A 21,510-nucleotide genomic window follows, 5' to 3' on the forward strand; every position below is an offset into this window, starting at 1 on the left:
AGGCATCAGTACTGGAACAGTAACAATAGAATTAATGACTTTCAGGAAGAAATTGCATGTACTGTAGCCAAATTTGCAAAAGACACAAAAATAGGTGGAATGAAGGTTGGAAGTGGGATGAAAACAATTTAAAGAGAGATATTGATATGTTAAGTAAAAAAAGTTGGCAAATGGAAATAACGGAAAATGGGAAGTTATTCAATTTTAAAGGTAGAACAAAAAAAACAGAATATTATTAAATGGAGAAAGCTGCAATATAAAAGGGGCTTGGGGGTACTTGTGCATAAAATACAGGGAGCTAGCACATAGGTACAGCAGATATCAGGAAGGCTTATAGAAAGTTGGCACTTATTTCAAGAAGGTTGGAATAGAAGAGTGAGGAAGTCTTACTGCAACTGTGCAAGGTTCTGGTCAACAGTTTTGGTTCCTGCATTTATGGAAATATCTAATTTCATTCGAGGAAATTCAAACAAGGTTCGCTAGGATGATCCCTCATATGAAAGGATTGTCTAATGAGCAAAGGCTAAGCAGGTTGGGAATCTATTCACTGGAGTTGAGAAGAATGAGCGGTCATCTCATTGAAACATACAAGATTCTTAAAGGGCTTAACAGGATAAATGCTGAGAGGATGTCTCCCCTCATCATAGAAGAGTCTTGGACTAAAGGGCATAATCTCAGAATGAAGACTGAGATGTGGATGAATTTCTTCTCTCAGCAGGCTGAGTATCTTTGAAACTCCTTGCTATAGAGAGCTGCGAGGGCAGAGTCCCTGTGTATATTGAACGCTGAAATGGATTTTTGATCAGTAGGGAAATCAAGGGTTATGGGAAAAAGACGGGAAAAAGACAGGAAAATGGATGAGAGGAATGTCAGATCAGCCACGATCCTACTGAATGGCAGAGTAGGCTCGAGCGGCCGAACAGCCTTCTCCTGTTCCATTTCTTGTTGTTTTATAAAAAAGAAATGTTAAATCTTGTTGTATTTAATACCTTCCTATCTAACATCAGGCTAAAACATGACAAGAGGGTAGGAAACAGCCTTAACCTCAGTCGCAATGTGCATGTCACTGGTTTAGACCATGTTTACACAAAAACGTGATTATTTTATAATTATCCGTATATCCGCCGAAAGTCATGGAAATAAAACTTAAGAAACGTAAATGAGGCTCCAATTTATTATCATCTGCGTTACATGATCAAATTAAATCAAACTCCACCCCAAAAGTACATTGGAATTATAGCTTTGAAAATTAAGGTTAAGAATCGCTGTAAAATTGATGCCAAGAGTTAACTTAATTCCATTTTATGAGTATTAATACTTGGCCTTCAAACAGCGCATGTTGTCCATCAGCAGAACTCCATCTAATCATAGTATCCATAGCATTTTCTCTGCAACATCCATAGCTACAGATCCTACCAACCCTACTTCTCAAATTCCTTTTAAGTCAGCTATCCCAGTATAAACTTCAACTCACCCACTACCTAATACATGCTGATTTCTCCTGGCGCAGTAACAATATCACAATTCCCACAATTTATAATTTCATCCAGAGGCTCTTTTTGCAATCTACTCCAGTCCTACACATCCCTCCAAGATTGAACATTTTTGGACTATTCCCATTCTAGGTGTTGTTGCATCTTACACACTATCTCTTTAATTATGCCTTTGGTTACCTTATCAGTTTTTAATTTAATGGTATTAGTAATAACATTAGCTAGAGGACACAGCTTAAAAATACGGGGTAGACCATTTAGGTCAGAGATGAGGAGAAACTTCTTCACCCAGAGAGTGCTGGCTGTGTGTAATGCTTTGCCCCAGAGGGCAGTGGAGGCCCAATCTCTGGATTCATTTAAGAAAGAGTTGGATAGAGCTCTCAAGGATTGTGGAATCAAGGATTGTGGAGGTAAGGCAGGAACAGGATACTGATTAAGGATGATCAGCCATGATCATATTGAATGGTGTTGCAGGGTCGAAGGGTAGAATGGCCTACTCCTGCACCTATTGTCTATTGTCTATTAAACATCTATCTTTCCTCTTCATATCTAAAGCCCAAGAGCACATTGTCCTTGTGGAAGTTTCAAGATAGATATTATGCAGGGTACTTGAAGCTATGGCGAAAATCAAACACCAATGATGTTGTTAATATTTCCAAAAACCTGAACTGCAGATTGTTTAGATAATTACACAGAGTATGGAAAATGTGTTTCTGGGACATCGATGGTGTAGCAAAGAAAATTGGATGATGGATATTTGAAGGGATCAGTGATTAAGATAAAGAGGTTTATAGAGCAGAACAGATCGACGACATCTTTCCAGGTGCTGAATTGTCCTATGTGTACTAGATTAGACTAGATTAGACTCCCTACAGTGTGGAAACAGGCCCTTCAGCCCAACAAGTCCACACCGACCCTCCAAAGAGTAGCCCACCCAGACCCATTTCTCTCTGACTAATGCACCCAACACTATGGGCAATTTAGCAAGGCCAATTCACCTGACCTGCACATCTTTGGATTGTGGGAGGAAACTGGAGCACCCGGAGGAAACCCATGCAGACATGGAGAGAATGTGCAAACTCCACACAGACAGTCCAAGGCTGGAATCGAACTTGGGACCCTGGTGCTGTGAGGCAGCAGTGCTAACCACTGAGCAACCATGCCACCCTCAAGATCCAAATGCCTGTAAATTTATCACATCTTGTAAGCCAATATATGAAAATACCAGTTTAAGTGGCCAGTTTCTGTAGTCACATCACATTGAAAAGTATTTGTAACAGTTTTCAGACAGAAATGCTGAGTGGATGATCCATCTCAGCCTCTCCCAGAGGTCTGCAGCATCACAGGTGCCAGTCTTCAACCAATTCAATTTACTCCACATAATATTTAAAAAAAGGCTGGTGGCACTACATACTGCGAAGGATGTGGGGGCCATGGCAATATTCTGGCAATAGTACTAAAGCCATGTACTCGTATCCTTTCAGCACACCTAGCCAAGTTGTTCCAGTACATCTACAACACTGGTATCTATGCAGCACTGTGAAAAATTGCTCAGATATGTCCTATACACACAAAGATGAATATAATCTGGCCAATTACCATCACATGAGTCTACTCTCAATCTGTAAAATGAAGAAGTGTGTCATCAACAGTGCTATCAAACAGCACTTAGCAATAACCTGGTTGCTGATGCCCAGTTTGGCTTCTCCCAAGGCCACTCAGCTCCTGACCTTATTACAACGTTGATTCAAACACAGACAAAACAGCTGAATTCCCGAGGGTAAGAATGATTGTCCTTGACATCAGGCTGCATTTGACTGAGTGTGGTATCAAAGAGCCCTAGCAAAACTGGAATCTATGTGAATCAGGGGGAGACTCTCTGCTGGTTGTAGCCATACCTAGCATATAGGAATATGGTTATAGTTATCGGAGGACATGGATCTCAGTTCTTCTGCAGAAGTTCCTCAGGGACTACTGCTCAATCATCACCGGTTATTTCACCCTCCATCATAAAATCAGAAGTAGGGATGCTTGCTGGTGATTGCACAATGTTTAGCCATTTGATACTCCTCAGATTCTGAAGCAGTTCAAAGGCAGCAACATCTGGACAATTTTCAGGTTTGGGCTGAAAAGTGGCAAGCAACATTTGCACCACACAAATGCAGGTACTTACCATCTCCAACTAGAAAGAGTCTAACTATCATTCCTTGACATTTAGTAGTTGTTACTATTACTTAACTTCCCCCACTATCCTTCAGGTTACTGTTGATCAGAAAGTGAACTGCACCAGCCATGTAAATACTGTGACTAGCAAGCAACTCACCTCCAGGCTCCCAAAGCCTGTTCACCACCTACAATGCAGAAGTCAGGAGTGTGATGGAATAGTTCCCATTTGCCTGGATGAGTGCAGCTGCAACAACACTTGTGAAAATTGACACCAGCCATGACAAAACAGCCCTCATGATTGGCACTACATCTACAAGGATCCACACTCTCCACTACCAATACTCAGCCACACGCATACCTACGAGACTACTGGAGAAATTTACCAAGGGTTTTTTACACAACAGATTCCAAAACAACGAGCACTTCCATCCTAAAGGATTGAAGGCTCACAGGATGCCCCAAAGTACTTTACAAGCACTTAATCATTTTGAAGTTTAGCCATGAAAAACAATTTGCAAACACTAATGACAGGCTGTAAAGTGCCTTTGATGAGCATGCAAATGGGGAGTGAAATATTTGAAAATTAATTGTAGATGAGATTTGCAAATTTATATGTTTGTTCTTTCAATGTCCTAGCATCTAATGAACATGGACTTGTGCTTTCGCCAATCAAGTGACACTGTCTCAGCCATTTTCTAGTGCCACTTCACAGCTCAAGGATAGAAAGTGATGGCAGGGATTGCAGTCAGCACTAGGTTGCACCTGGTGGCCAGATACTCTTTCAAAAAAGCTCAAAACCTTCAAGTCTCCTTTCATACTAGTCAACAGCCAATTTCCATGCATACTCCCCCATGTGAAGACCTACACATTGAACCTAATCTACAAGTGTACTCTCTCATCCCTGAACCCCAGCATTACACCTTGATGTCACCCTGCTCCTCAATGCTCCCCCTCTGGAGGTATTGGCGGTGATCACTGCTACTAAAACACTCTCCCATACCCTATGTTACACTATATACTACACCCTATTCGCCTAGAGTATTCCCTCCCCATTACTATCCTTGTCCCCCACCTCACAAAATGCCTGTCCGACCCTCTCCCACTAGCCTTCACTCCTCAACTTCTTTAGGCAGTGATGCCACTGAATGACTTCAACAAGCAGCCCCTAGAAATGGCTGACTAGACCCTTGACCATTGCATTTGCAACTAACAATACATAATTCCTCAGATTGCTTGAGTTGACCAAACAGGACTGACCACTGACCACTAGACTGTTCTGGAACAGATCACCTGAGCACCAGCCTTCAAAGCATGTGACTGACAGTGGAAAAGCACTTGGACCGTGTGCAGACTGTACCAGTGACTGATAGTTCCACAACCTGCTCAGGCTTACAGTGGCTCCCTGTCAAGAAAACTGAAGACTATCCCCTACTAGTTTCCACCACAGCCATATGATTGAGTTGAAGTGCAGTGTGTTTGCCACACAGGCAGCTGGCACAATGTAAGTATTAGACTGAGGTTTTGGTGGACTCATCAGGATCCACACCCAGCCACCACTGGATAGATCTACATTGATAAGTGGCCTGTATGGGTGGCTGTGCAAACAATCACATCAGTTAAAGCAGTGGCTGATGAGATGGCGTAGTGTCACAGGTAGACAGGGTAGTGAAGGAGGTCTTTGACATGCTTGCCTTCGTTGGCCAGAGCACTGAGTATAGGAGTTGGGGCATCATGTCACAGCTGTACAGAAGATTGGTGAGATCACTTTTGGAGTACTACACACAGTTCTGATCGCTCTGCTACAGGAGGATGTTAGTAAATTGGAAAGGGTTTACAAGAAAACACTTACAAGGATGTTAGAGGAAGACTGGAGGGCTTGAGTTATAGACACATTCTGGATAGTGTGGACCTTTTCTTTTGGAGTGTAGGAAGTTAGGGGGTTCATAAAATCATGAGAGGCGTAGATGAGGTGAATAGCAAAAGTCTTTTGTTCAAAATTAAAGGGTATAGGTTTAAGGTGAGAGGAGAAAATTTTAAAAGGGAGCTGAGGGGCAACGTTTTCACACTGATGGCCATGTGTATACATCAGATCAATTGGCAGAGGAAATGGTAGAGGCAGGTACAGTTAAAACATTTAAAAGACATTTGGACAAGGACCAGTGACCATAGTTCTATTAATTTTAAGATTGTTATGGAGAGGGACGAAAACAGGTTCAAGTTCGAAATTGGGGCAACACAAATTTTTATGGAATTAGACAGGATCTTGCAGGGATTGATTGGAGTAGTTTGTTTGCAAGCAAAGGGACCTCCAGAAAATGGGAGGTCTTTAAAAGTGAGATAGCTAGAGTTCAATGTCTATATTTTCTTGTGAGGGTAAAAGGCAAAGTTGACAGGAATAGGGAACCCTGGATGAAAAGAGATATTGAGGCTTTGACCAGAAAAAAGGAGGTATGGCTCAGGTACTGCCAGCTAGAATCATGGGTATCCCTGGAGATATATAGGGAATACAGGAGTTTACTGAAGGAGGAAATCAGGAAGGAGAAGAGGTGACTTGAGATAGCCTTGGCTGAGAAGATTAAGGTGAATCCAAAAAGGTTCTTTAAGCATATTAAAGGAAAAAGAATAACTAGAGAGAGAATAGGACCCCTCAAGGACCAAAACGGACGTGTATGTGTAGAACCGAGAGAGACGGGCGAGATCCTGAATGAGTATTTCTCCTCTGTGTTTACCATGGGGAAAGACATTAAGACTTGGGAAAGTTAGTGGTCATATCTTGGGGATAGTCTGTATTACAGTAGACAATGTGCTAGATGTATTAAAATGTATGAAGGTGGATAAATCACTTGCACCTGACCAGATATATGCGAGTACACTGCAAGATGCTACAGAAGGAATTATGGAGGCTCTGGCTGATATTTTTGCATTATTGTTAGCCATGGGTAAGGTCCCAGAAGACTGGAGGGTAGCGAGTGGCATGCCCTGATTCAAGAAGGTCTGCAAAGAAAATCCTAGAAATATAGAGCAGTAAGCCTAACATTTGTGGTGGGTAAGTTACTGGAGAAGTTTGAGATAATGTATACATACATTGCAGAATACAGGGTTTGATTAGGAATAGTCAGCATAGCTTTGTGCGTGGGAGATCATGCCTCACAAATTTGTTAGAGTTCCTTGATGAAGTGACCAGGAAGGTTGACAAGGGCAGGGCAGTAGTCTACACGGATTTCAGTGAGGCCTTTGATAAGGGTGCTATGGAAGGTTAGATCACAAGGAATCCAGGACAAGCTGGTAAATTGGATACATATTTGGCTTGATGGTAAGAAGCAGAAGATAATAGTGGAAGGATGCTTGTTGGACTGGAGGCCTGTGACTAGTGTCTCAGGGGTCGGTGCTGGGCACATTGCTGTTTGTTATCTATAATCAATGATATGGATGCAAATGTACAAGGCGTGATTAATAAGTTTGCAGATGACACTAAAATAGAAGGTATTGTGGACAGTGAGAAAGTTTATCAGAAATTGCAGCAGAACCTTGATCAGTTGGGGAAGTGGGCTGAGAAATGGCAAATGGAGTTTAAAAAAGATAAGTGTGAGCTCTTGCATTTTGGAAAGTCAAATCAAGATAGGAGTTTCAAGGTTGAAAAATATGGTGCTGGAAAAACACAGCAGGCCAGGCAGCATCCGAGGAGCAGGAGAATCGACGTTTCGGGCATAAGCCCTTCTTCAGGAATGAGGCTGATGTGCCAGACGGGCTGAGATAAAAGGTAGGGAGGAGGGAATTTGGGGGAGGGGCATTGGGAATACGATAGGTGGAAGGAGGTGAGGGTGAGGGTGATAGGCTGGAGAGGGGGTGTGTGCGGAGAGGTCGGGAAGATGATTGCAGGTCAAGAGGGCGGTGCTGAATCCGGGGGTTGGGACTGAGATAAGTTGGGGGGAGGGGAAATGAGGAAGCTGGAGAAATCTACATTCATCCCGTGTGGTTGGAGGGTTCCTAGGTGGAAGATGAGGCATGTCCTTGGCCTCCTCCATCACCAGTCCCTGACCACACTACGCCTGAAGGAAGAGCGCCTCATCTTCCGCCCTAGGAACTCTCCATCCACCCGGGATGAATGTAGATTTCTCCAGCTTCATTTCCCCTCCTCCCACCTTATCTCAGTCCCAACCCCTGGATTCAGCACCGCCCTCTTGACCTGCAATCTTCTTCCCGATCTCTCTGCCCCCACACCTTCTCCGGTCTTTCACCCTCACCCTCATCTCCTTCCACCTATTGTATTCCCAGTGCCCCTCCCCCAAATTGCCTCCCCCCTTTTATCTCAGCCCACCTGGCACACCAGCCTCATTCCTGAAGAAGGGCTTATGCCCAAAACGTCGATTCTCCTGCTCCTCGGAGGCTGCCTGGCCTGCTATGTTTTTCCAGCACCACATTTTTCAACTCTGGTCTCCAGCATCTGCAGTCCTCACTTTCTCCTAGGAGTTTCAAGGTAAATGGTAGCACCTTAAGGAGTGTAGTAGAACAGAGGGATCTTGCAGTTCAGGAGAATGGTTCTGTGAAAGTGCACTCACAGGTAGAGAGGGCAGCATAAAGAGCTTTTGGCACAGTGGCCTTCATCAGTCAGGGCATTGAGTATAGAAGCTGGGAAATTATGTTGCAGTTGTACAGGATGTTGGTGGGGTTGCACTTGGAGTATTGTGTTCAGTTTTGGTCACCAAGGAAGTATGTTATTAAACTGGAAAGAGTGAAGAAGAAATTTACAACGATGTTGCCAGGACTCAATGGTCTAATCTATTGGGAGAAGTTAGACAAGCTGGGACCTTTACCTTTACAGCATTGGAGACTGAATGGTGGGGGTTGGTGGTAGGGAGAATGCACTGTCTTTTTTTTCCTGGATTGGGAAATCAATGACTAGAGGGCATCAGATTAAGGTTAGAGGGGAAAGAATAAAAGGGGACCGGAGGGTGGTTTGCATATGGAGCTGCCAGCACAAGTGGTTGCATACATTAACAACATTTAAAAGGCATTTGGACATGGATAAAAAAGGTTTAGAAGCGTATGGGCCAAGTGCAGGGAAATAGGGTTAGAGTTGACGGACATTTTGGTCAGTATGGACCAATTTGGGACAAAGGACCTCTACAACTAGGGAAAAGTGTAGAGAGATATGGGCCAAACAGAGGCAAATTTGACTTGTTTAGGAAACCTGGTCGGCATGGACAAGTTGGACTGAAATGTCTGTTTCTGTGTTGTATGACTCTATGAGGTCAATGTGGCAATACTATTAGCCTTTGGCACTGGTGAACAAACAAGGTATGGAGGTAGGTACTAAGTGACCAAGTACTATGACATCAAGTAAGCAGCCCTGAGATGGAGCCTGGTCAAATCCTTGAACCAGGTGCCTGTTCCTCCGCACAATGTGCCTTGTTGTGGCTTTTCAATGCCAGACACCAGTGTGCTCTGCAGTGTAAATCTGTGCCTCTAAAAGGTTTGCAAATGGATAGAAGTGTCTTAATAGTCAAGAGGGATTGGCAAATGCCAAATGGCAGTGCCCATGGATATGGGGTGCATGCAGCTGGTCCACATGGATGGTGCTCTGATGGGCGGCACGGTGGCACAGTGGTTAGCACTGTTGCCTCACAGCGCCAGAGACCCGGGTTCATTTCCCGCCTCAGGCGACTGACTGTGTGGAGTTTGCACGTTCTCCCCGTGTCTGCGTGGGTTTCCTCCGGGTGCTCCGGTTTCCTCCCACAGTCCAAAGATGTGCAGGGTCAGGTGAATTGGCCATACTAAATTGCCCGTAGTGTTAGGTAAGGGGTAAATGTAGGGGTATGGGTGGGTTTCGCTTCGGCGGGTCGGTGTGGACTTGTTGGGCCGAAGGGCCTGTTTCCACACTGTAATCTAATCTAAATCTATAATCTAATCTAAATATGTGCTGGTCATAAACAACATGGAGGTCCTTCAGTGCAAGTGACAAGTTAAATGCACTGATTACCCACTCTGGTTTTCATGTCAAGTTTTATTGATGTCGAGCTTGTTCAGTGCACTTGGTAAGATAGAAAGCTGGATGTTAATGAAGCAAATTGGTCCATAAAAACATTTAACAAGCAATTATCCCCCCAGTTTGAAAATGCTGCTGCCTAGAAGCATAATGTTCCTGATGTTGTTACGGGTCGCATCGGACCTTTTGTTCAATTCTGCCTCAAATCTCATGATAGCCCACATTGTCAAACCTCTATGATTCTGTCCAAAGATCAGTTTCCAGTGGAGTGCAGGTTTAATAAAGGTTTTAAAAATTATCAATGCTCATGATGAGACAAATGCAAAAAGGTGTATTCACCCTAACATCTAGCTGAGGATAGATAGCTTAGCATAAGAAAGATAGTAAGATCAATGACGGCACTCTCTACTTTGACTGGGAGATGTGTACATTAGGTCAGTATCGTGGTGAAGCAGACTGATGCAATATTAAAAGATTAAATGGGAATATATTTTTGGACATTATAGTAATATTAAAAGGTTAAACTGCACTGAGTGAACATTCTGGAAGTGAGTGGGGATGACAGTCATGCAGGAATGTGAATGACTCCCACTCCAATTAGACAGTCATTTGCTACTACTACCCCTACTATTATCAAATCAAACTATCGTACAATCTCTTCCATTCAGAAATGCATTCTAGCCATCCTCTGAAGTTAGGTATGTCACACCTGCGTTATCTTGGTGAATCACTGAGTCAGGAAATCGTTTGCATAACAAGTCCCCAGGATTAGGGTATTTACAATTACATTATCTTTGAGGATGATCTCATGCTACAATTGCACCTGGGGTAACATATGGCTGTGAGGAAGTGACTGAGGATTGTCTTGAGTGGCATGCGACTATGGAGTGGCCAGAGTATCTGTGAGCATGACCAACTGACCTGCAGAAAGGGGATGTGTTTTCTTTGTTCAGGGCCCCTCTTTGACTCTACTTCACACACCAGTGAAGAGGGTCAAAGGGGGTCACCTAGCTTGTACAGGTGTTAATAAACTTTAACTGTTTGCAGAAATTGGTGTGTGTAAATTGCATCTCCTGTGTGAAACCTCGGAAAAAGAACCTAACAATAGGAGAGTGAACTTAAGTGAGAAGATCAGCAGTGGTGGGAGATAAAAATCTGGCAGAACAATGATCCTCCCTGTCAGACCTAAAGTGTGAAATCACAGGAAAACAGGTCAGTAAGTGGTGGTTACTTCTTCTGTCTCTCTTTTATTTGGTCTTGTGTTTTAAATTAGGTGATATTATTACAGTTGAAAAGTACATAGTTAGGATACACACTTAAAATAATAAACATCCAAATGAATTAATCAAATAAAAGAGAGATGGGCAGGTGAAGCATTGCAACTGTAGTATGTAGGAGCTGGTGTATCCTAACTATGCACTTTTCATTGCAGAAGATAGAAGCTCATGGTATTGGGGGTAGCTCCTTAGCACAATTGAGGTTTTGTAAACACACAGAAGACAGTTAAAAATCACACAACACCAGGTTATAGTCCAACAGATTTAATTGGAAGCTTTCGGAGCGCCGCTCTTTCATCAGGTGGTTGTGGAGGACACAATTGTAAGGCACAGAATATGGCAAAAGTTTAGTGTGATGTAACAAATTATACATTGAAAAATACCTTGATTGTCTGTTGAGTTTTTCATCTGTTCGAATACCATGATAGTTTCACTTCTTTCATGTGTAAATCTCACAACCTTTTTTTAAAAGTTGCATTTTCAGGTTAACTGTAACAATTGGTATTAGCTAGACAATATGTTGAAGGTGTTAGCCCCCCATGTTCTCTGTCTGTGCCATGATGTTTAGATTGATTCTAATCTAAAAAGTGAGATAACAGAGTTTTACATGAATTCATGCAGTTTTTGAGCAAAGTACAATGTAACTACACGGTGATATCAACAAGTTTCATCCCACCATCAAACTCACCATGGACTACTCTCGACTATCTGTCTCATTCCTGGACATGTGCATCTCCATCAAGGATGGACACCTCAGCATCACACTCTACTGCAAACCCACAGACAACCTCACAATGCTACACTTCTCCAGCTTCCACCCAAAACATATTAAAACAGCCGGCCCCTATGGACAAGCCCTACGCGTACACTGGATCTGCTCAAATGAGGAAGAATGTGACGGGCACCTGGAAGTACTCAGGGATGCTCTCATAAGAATGGGGTGCGATGCTCAACTCATCGACTGCCAGTTCCGACGTGCCACATCTAGGAACTGTAATGACCTCTTCAGGAGACAGACACGTGCTGCAACCGACAGGGTACCCTTCGTTGTTCAGTACTTCCCAGGAGCTGAAAAACTACGCCACGTTCTTAGTGACCTGCAACACATTATCAATGAGGATGAGCACCTCGCCAAGACCTTCCCCACACCTCCACTGCTTGCCTTTAAACAACTGCCAAACCTCAAACAGATTATTGTTCGTAGCACAATAACCCGGCTTTCAGGACAACTCCATACAACCCTATCACAGTAGGCACTGCAAGATGTGTCAGAGTGTGGGCATGGATACCTCCCACCAGGTACTCATGTGATTCAGTCAATGTTGTCTATCTTATACGTTTCAGGCAAGGATGCCCTGAGGTATGGTACATTGGGGAAACCGAGCAAAGGCTACAGCAACAGATGAATGGGCACCGCACAACAATCAACAGACAAGAGTGTTCCCTCCCAGTTGGGGAACACTTCAGCGGTCCAGGACATTCGACCTTGGACCTTCAGGTGACCATCCTCCAAGGCGGACTTTGGGACAGGCAGCAGCAAAAAATGCCGAGCTGAGGCTGATAGCTAAGCTCCATACCCATAAGGAGGGCCTCAACCGGGACCTTGAATTCATCTCACACTACAGGTAACCACCATTGCACTACACACAGGGACTCCTATGCGGCGTGCGCGCACAGACACACACACACACCCAACCCCCCCACCCCAAACACAAACACTCTCACTCACACATGCACCCCCTCACAGACTTAAGACACTCTACACTCTCTCTCACAATCACAATCCCTCCCAACCCCGACAGACAGACACACACACACACGTTTGTGGGGTGAATTTGTACTTGCAGAGTTACATTGCTCAAAAACTGCATGAATTCATGTAAAACTCTTATCTCATTTTTTAGATTAGAATCAATCTAAACATCATGGCACAGACAGAGAACATGGGGGGCTAACACCTTCAACATATTGCCTAGCTAACACCAATTGTTACAGTTAACCGGAGAATGCAACTTTTTAAAAAAAAATGAAAGAAGCGAAATTATCATGGTATTCGAACAGATGAAAGACTCAACAGACAATCAAGGTATTTTTCAATGTATTATTTCAGTTACACCACACTGTAAACTTTTGCTATAAATTCTGTGCCTTACAATTGTGTCCTCCACAACCACTTGATGAAGGAGCGGCGCTCTGAAAGCTAGTGCTTCCAATTAAATCTGTTGGACTATAACCTGGTGTTGTTTGATTTTTAACTTTGTACACCCCAGTCCAATACCGGCATCTCCAAATCACAGAAGACAGAGTTGGGAAATGTGTAACTCATAGAATGCCACAAGGATCATATCTGGGGACTTCAATTCTTTATCATCTACATTAGTGGATTGGCAGGGCGTGGTTTTATTTTACCAATAATGATTAAACAGTTTAAGCCTTTATTCATTAGTGTTTAGATGAATGAGGATCATCTGATTGAAAGACACTAGGTTAGTAAGTTTGCAGGTGAGACCAAAATTATTGCTGTGGTGGACAGCGAAGAAGATTACCTCAGAGTACAATGGGATCTTGATCAGATGGGCCAAAGAGTGGCAGATGGAATTTAATTTAGATAAATATGCGGTGCTCCATTTTGGAAAGGCAAATCAGGGCAGAACTTATACACTTAATGGTAAGGTTCAGGGTAATGTTGCTGAACAAAGAGACCCTGGAGTGCAGATTCACTGTCTCTCAAGAGTGGAATTGCACATAAGTAGGATAGTAAAGGTGGCATTTGGTTTGCTTTCCTTTATTGGTCACAGCATTGAATATATGAGCCAGGAGGTCATGTTGCAGCTGTACAGGACATTGGTTAGGCCACTGTTGGAATATTGCGTGCAATTCTGGTCTCCTTCCTATCAGAAAGATGTTGTAAAACTTGAAAGGGTTCAGAAAAGATTTACAAGGATGTTGCCAGGGTTGGAGGATTTGAGCTATAGGGAGAGGCTGAACAGGCTGGGGCTGTTTTCCTTGGAGTGTTGGAGGCTGAGGGGTGACCTTATAGAGGTTTACAAAAGTATGAGGGGCATAGATAGGGTAAATAGGCAAAGTCTTTTCCCTGGGGTCAGGGAGTCCAGAACTAGAGGACATAGGTTTAGGGTGCGGGGGGGCAAAATGATATAAAAGAGACCTAAGGGGCAATGTTTTCACGCAGAGGGTGGTACATGTATGGAATGAGCTGCAGAGGAAGTGGTGGAGGCTGGTACAAGTGCAACATTTAAAAGGCATTTGGATGGGTATATGAATAGGAAGGGTTTGGAGGGATATGGGCCAGGTGCTGGCAGGTGGGACTAGATTGGGTTGGAATATCTGGTTGGCATGGACGGGTTGGAATATCTGGTCAGCATGGACGGGTTGGACCAAAGGGTCTGTTTCCATGCTGCACATCTCTATGACTCTAAGTCCACACTGATCCTCCAAAGAGCATTCCACTCAGACTCATCCCCTATCCTATACCTGTAGTCCTGCATTCCCCCATTCCCTAATCAACCTAGCCTGCACATCCCTGGATACTATGTGCAATTTAGCATAGCCAATCCACCTAACTTGCACATCTTTGGACTCCCAAGCAGACACTGGGCGAAAAAGTGTAAACTCCACACAGTCACTCAAGGGTGGAATCCCAAACCTGTGTCCCTGGCCCTCTGCTAATTACTGAGCCACCATAACTAAACATAATTCACTCTTTCTGCTACACAACTGAAAATACTGTCTCCACTCCCAATACTAGTTTGGAAGAGCAAAGTCTGTCTTTCTATAACAGAGTAATTTTCAGAGTAATACCCAGAGGAAGTTCCAGACATTCACTACCCAAAGAGCTGTGAAAACTGGATTACTGAAAGCATTGAAAGGGGAGGTAGATACATTGCTTAAATATTGAGGTGTTGAGGGCAATGAGGAGCTGGCATAAAAGGGAAGTTGAGGCCTGGGACAGATCAGGCATGGTCTTATCAAATAGTGGAGTAGGGTCAAGGGCTGCAGGTCCTACTCCTCCTGCTTATGTTCTTATGGGCAATTGTCATTTTTAATTACTAATAATAAAGAACAAAATTGAGGGAAATTCATTAAAATAATTGTTAAGAACACAGAGTATTTTCCCATAGGGATGAGAGCAGAAACAATGCAAAGCAGATTAAAGTTGACTGGAAAATGTCAGGATAATAAGATTACATTTTGGATTGCTCTGGTAAAGAGCTGTACTTACTCCCCTTTCTGTACTGTACCTTTATTCTGTTCTATGAGAAGCGAATACAAACACTTGTATTTAATAGTGTCAGACACTGTCACATTACACCAAACAATGGTTATAACTACTCAAACTATATTTCTTCGCCACCTACACATATCTATCATAATCTTCAAATGTTCACACAAGAAGGAATAATAAAAACATTAGAGTGCAAGTCTACCAGAGTCAAAGAGATGGTTTTTCCTTCGGCCTTGAGGAGGAGGAAGAAATTGTGATAGAAATAGGGTGTATCAGAGCAACGTAGAGACTGATTTTGCTTTTCAAAATTAATATTGTAGCTAGAGTGTATTTTGAGTTGCGTAGCAGAAAAGGTGAATTATGTTTTGTCATTAAAGTACTGAAGGCTATAGACACAATCAGAAATGATTACCTAAAAGCATCAAAGCAGAAATGATGTGGGTGTTATTTTTCTTTTAGTGGAAACTAGTGGAAATAATCATCATAACTGATGGGATAAAGGAAAGCAAAGTATGATGAACCCAATTTTCATACACAAGTTCATAATTTCATTATTTTTCCCCAGTTGACACGTTATTGTTTAAATAAATGTGCATACATTCATACTCTAAATTTTAGCATCCTGCCTTTCCTACTCATTGAGATATCCATGTACAAATACAAAGCACACCCCCAAGAGTATATCTAATCATCCATTCTTCATGCAGACAGTGTGTTAGTAAGTGCCCCTACAATCTCATTCTTCACGTCCATATGTGTATGTTGCCTTGTATTTCAGCATGAGGGCAGACAACGAGGGCCTATCTGTAGGGAAAAAAAAAGCATGGATTCTAAAATCATTGTAGTGCAAAGGTTAAATGGGAAGAAAGAAGCTTGTTAAGAAAAACTTGCATTTCAAATTGCTATTCTATCGTCCCCTGTTTCCCCAAATGAAATGAATGAAAATACATTAAACAACTTCTCCCTACCATCCTAAAAACCAAGCTACCCTAATGGAAAGTTATGTACATATTAACATGAATTTGATCTTCACAATAACACATGATGGTGAACGAGAGATCATAGTTTTAGGTTCAGGAATGGCAGATTTAAGACAGAGACGAGTCATGAATCTGTGGAATTCACTACCCTAGAGTGTGGTAGATACTGGGGCACTGAATAAGTTTAAGGAGGAGATAGACAGATTTTTAATTAGTAATGGGTTGAAGGGTTAGAGAGAGCAAGAGGGTAGAATTGAGGCGGCGGTGATATCAGCCATAAATCGAGCAGGTTCGAGAGGCTGCTTCTGCTGTAGTTATTACGTTCACATAATCAACACTCCATTGAAATAGATATTGCTTGTGGCTCAGTGCATAGCACGCTCACCTCTGAACCAGGAAGTTGTGTATTCAAGTGCTACTTCAGAAACATGGCACTTCAATGAAATAGGGAGTGGTTTTGATAAACTATTAAACCATATGCCCCATCTGTTTTCTCAGCTGGATGCAAAACATTCCTATGGCACTCGTACTGAAAAAAGAAGGGAATATCTCTGCTACATTACAGGCAATATTGTTCTTCAACCAAGAGCATTAAAGGGCATTTCCAGCCATTAACTCATTATTTGTGGAACCTTGTTACAGCCACATTGTTTTGCCAAAATCCTACATTACAACATTGACTTCAAAATTGCCTAATTGGCTGTATGGCACTTTGCAACATACTCAGATACTGGAAGATACTGTGTCAGGTATCGGGGGTGGCACAGTGGCTCAGTGGTTAGCACTGCTGCCTCACAGCACTAGGGACCGGGGTTCGATTCTAGTCTCGGGTGACTGTCTGTGTGGAATTTGAATATTCTCCCAGTGTCTGCATGGGTTTCTGCCGGGTGCTCTGGTTTCCTCCCACAAGCCAAAGATGTGCAAGTTAGGTGAATTGGCCATGCTAAGTTCCCCATAGCGTTCTGGGATGAGTAGGTTAGGCAAATTAATCAGAAGAGATGTAAAGTAATTGGAGAGGGGAATGGGTCTGGGTGGGATACTCGGAGGGTTGGTGTGGTCTTGTTGGGCCAAATGAGCGGTTTCCACACTGTAGGGATTCTTCATAAATGTAAAGCCTTGTCGTGTTCTCCTGCTCTCCATTGGAGGGGCAAGAACAGAGTATAAGACTAGGGTATTGACCAATAAATTGAACCAAAAGCCTTTAATAAACATATAAATAGCAACAGATTGTGAAAGGGAGTAGGAATATCTGGGAATCAAAACTGTTTTTTTTTTCCCAAGCAGGAGTCATGTCTGATGTACTTAACAGAGCTTTTATATCTGCTTTTGCTACAGGCAATGCTGCTAATGTATCAATGGCAGTGAAGAAAGTCATGATATTAGATAGCACTACATAGAAAAGTCAAATGTTGTTGATGAGATGCATCCTAGGTACTACGGGAAGTAAAGATGCCCATAAAGATATCCACAGTCCTGGAAGGAGTGTGTTATCATATCAGAATAGGTTGGACAGACTGTGTTTGATTCCATTGCTGTTTAGAAGAGTAAGGGGTGACTTGATTAAAGTGTGTAAGATGGTCTTGACCAAACAGTCATGTAAAGGATATTTCCTCTTGTTGGAGCACACCAGAACTAGGGGGCACAGTTTTAAAATTCAGGTTTGACCTCTCAGGAGAGAGATGCAAAATTCATTTTTTTGAGAATTGAGACTTTAGAATACACGGTCTCAGAAGGCAGTGGAAGCAGGGTCATTGAATATATTTTAAGACAGAGGTGGAGGTTCTTTTTAGGCATGGGAAATCTAAGGTTATTGGGGGTAGACGGTAACTTTGAATTCAACAGATCAGCCACGATCTTATTGAAGAGCAGAGGGGATGACTGGTTCACTTCTGTTCCTATTTCATATGTTAATTTGTTTGTAATCCTCTAGTTTTCCTTGGAAATTCATGGTGAAAGAGGAATTGGGGATTGTAAAAGTTGTACCCTGCTGCAATCTCAGGATAGCCAGCGTAACATCAGTGTTGGGGAAATTTTCAGAGCAACATTTCAGGGTAAAATGAACTGGCATTTGGAAATTAATGGGCTAATAAATCAAATTCAGTATATGTGTTGATGTTCAATTTGATTAAATTTTAGACAAAGCAACAGAGAGATTAACATTGTGTATTTGGACTTTCAAAAGGCATTTGACAATGTACCACATATAAGCTTGTTAACAACATTAAAGTCAATGGATCTCAAAAAGCAATGATAGCATGGTTACTAAATTGTCTAACAGACGCAAGTAGAGAGATATACTGTATTGTTCCCCAAGAGTTAGTATGAGGACTGGTGCTCTTTTTGATCTAGATCAATGAATTGGGCCAGCATGACATCAATTCAAAGCTTGCAGGCAGTACAAAACATAGAATTATAGTAATCTGTGAGAAGGATAGCTTACTTCAGCAGAAAAGACAGAATGGTGAAATGGATTGATACATAAAAGATAATGATTTATTTGGTTAGAAGAATAAGGACAGGTAACATGAACCAAACCTTGGAACCTGCAGATGTATGTACAAAAATCTTTAAAAAATAATGGATCCTTGGCTTTATACCAGCCTCAGTTGGAGAACACTTTAGAAATGATGACAAGGTCTAGGGTAGAGTGAAGAGATACTGAACATAAGAACAAGAGTTGGAGTAGGCTATTCAGTCCCTCAAGCTTGCTCCACTATTTAAAAAATATCATATAATCTGATGGCAACTTTAGATCCACATTCCTGCCTAACCCTGATGAATTCTTATTAAGCAAAGGAGTGAAAGTTTAACTATCACTGCCTTAAAAATATTCAAAAACTCTATATCCACCACCTTTCACGAATCAAGATCCAAAAACTCTCACCCCTCAGAGAAAACAAATTGCCTAATCTCTGCTGAAAGAAGATTTACCACGTAAGAAATTCAATGAGGTGGAGAAACTGCAGAAAACAAAGGCTGGAGATTGTTCTCCATACATCAGGCAAGGTTAAGAGAGGAGATTTTATAGGAGTGGTCAAAAGACTATTTAAAAAATAACAACTTTAGAATACTGGCAAAGAAAAAAAACAAAGCTCTCACGAGGAAACACTTTTGTTTTTAAACAGCAAGTTGTTATGGTCTCAAATGCTCAGCCTCAAAGGATGGTGGAAACAGATTCAAAACTAACTTTCAAATAAGAATTAGACAAAAAAGGGCAAAAAATTACAGGGCTAAGGGAAAAAGATGGCTAGAGACCAAGATAGACAAGATGGGAGCAATAGTCTCACTTTGTACGAAATAATTTTATCATTTAATCCATTTAAACACCAGGCGATACTTAAAATTTAAAAGAAAAAAGTATGAGATGACGTTAGCTATCATTTTTCCATGGATATGTAATAATCACGTGCAAATAGTTACTGTAGGAAAGTTACTGAAATTAAAAAAAAAACATACAAGCTGTTTTGCCACACACTTCACTTCACATCACTGAAGTCCTTAATCTGACTTTATGGTAAAACATGCCTCCGGACTAGAAGGGCTTATGCCCAAAACGTCGATTCTCCTGCTCCTTGGATGCTGCCTGACCTGCTGGACTTTTCCAGCAACACATTTTTCAGCTCCGGACTAAGCGAATCATGTTCAAACTTTTCAAGTGCTTAATATGTAAGTGATAGTATCTCTGTATAGGCTGCTTCGAACTATGTTCACCAGATTACTTTTATCTAGAAAGAGCAAGGTTCATAATACAATAAATCAGCAGTCTGGGATTTTCCTATACAAAAGGGGAGCACATGCTTGAGCCCAAGATCCTTTATCTAAATATATATCCAAGTTCCTCAGTAAAAAATATTTACTAAACGAAAAGTTTTACATACAGTGATCAATGAAAATTGTCATACCTGCATTCCATATGGAGCCACCCATGCCGACACTGTCTGAAACAGGAGAGTCCTCTGGACTGAAGAGCCCCAACAAATCATCTTTGAATTGCACTTTTTTGGAGTACTGTATCTCCACAATGGAAACAACATCAGTCATCTTCGCAGACTGTAAGGTAAAGGAGATGTCGGGCTTCCCTATGAACCTCTGACGGACAACCATTTCATAAGGGCTTTGCACTTTAACATCATCAACGTCCTCCCGTCGGAACTTATGCACAAGCTGGTCATTCGAATCACAGATTTCCAGACCTGAGCAAAGAACTGCGAGCGTTCCCTGTTTCAGGTTAGGATCTTGACCTTGGGAGTAAAGAACAGGGACTTTCAATATCAAACCTTCCTTCCCAAAAGCCTTTGAGGCAGATCGCGGGAGTTCTTGTTGACTCTTCGTTTCCTGTTGAGCCTTTCGGAGGCGACTGCTGAACGGCCACCACGGCGGAGACTCCAGCTCAGTTAGCAGTCTGTCACAAGGAGATTAAAGATATTTCACTAGTTATCACCTGATAGAGGTTTTAATTTATAGAGCTGTTACAGAGCATGGAAAGGCAAAGAGCTGGTATAAGTGTCATGCTTTAAACAGGCCAATCTCCTCAGAAGTCTGAAGTTGTGTGTGTTAATTTGATTTAAACAAAATCAAATAAAATTCAGAAGTCTCGAGTTCCTCCAATCTCAGTACAAAGTCTTGACAGCAAGATCTTTGGGCATATTCTAAACAATTAGTTCTACTTTATCAAATAATATGAGACTGGTCTAGCCACAAGCGATCATGATGCAAAGATAGGAAAATGAATTTAGCAAATATGTGCTTGCACAATATGAAACTAGAAGCTGCTAGTATGTTTTAAAACTCAACTGGATCACTAACATCCTTAAGGAAAGGAAATCTGCAATGCCTGTCTGGTCTAAGAATATGTGGCTTCATACCTACCTTACATAGTTAAATAGCTAATTGTTTGAGTTACATAGACAGTGGCACAGTGGTTAGCACTGCTGCCTCACAGCACCAGAGTCCCAGGTTTGATTCCAGCCTTGGTCGACTGTCTGTGTGGAGTTTGCACCTCCTCCCCATGTCTACATGGGTTTCCTCCGGGTGCTCCGGTTTCCTCCCACGTCCAAAGATGTGCAGGTCAGGTGAATTGGCCATGCTAAATTGCCCATATTGTTAGGTGCATTAGTCAGAGGGAAATGGGTCTGGGTGGGTTACTCTTTGGAGGGTCAGTGTGGACTTGTTGGGCCGAAGGGCCTGTTTCCACGGTGTAGGGAATCTAAAAACATCTTTTCAGAACTGATGAAAGAATCCCCACCATCTGATACAACTAAATTGCTTGATAGGCTACTTCAGAGGGAAGTTGAGACGAACACAATGTGGTGCTAATGGGTTCATTATATATGCTCAGTCCTGCTCAACAGTTTTCAAATTCTCA

The 21,510-nt window shown here is 42.2% G+C and overlaps 1 protein-coding gene across 2 annotated transcripts in view; it reads right to left on the reverse strand.

The window, feature by feature from the left end:
* The window catches only part of snap47 (synaptosome associated protein 47), a 69,034-nt gene that overhangs the window by 21,410 nt on the left and 26,114 nt on the right, over window positions 1-21,510 (reverse strand). For both annotated transcript variants that reach the window (XM_043687926.2, XM_087986605.1), the window contains exon 3: window positions 20,048-20,547. In XM_043687926.2, coding sequence (XP_043543861.2) covers window positions 20,048-20,547 — 500 coding nt within the window. The remainder of the gene's footprint in view (window positions 1-20,047; window positions 20,548-21,510) is intronic.

The sequence above is a fragment of the Chiloscyllium plagiosum genome, unplaced genomic scaffold (genome assembly GCF_037043375.1).
Source record: "Chiloscyllium plagiosum isolate Xiang-an unplaced genomic scaffold, Cpla_swu_hap1 HiC_scaffold_4, whole genome shotgun sequence".
Classification (NCBI taxonomy): domain Eukaryota; kingdom Metazoa; phylum Chordata; class Chondrichthyes; order Orectolobiformes; family Hemiscylliidae; genus Chiloscyllium; species Chiloscyllium plagiosum.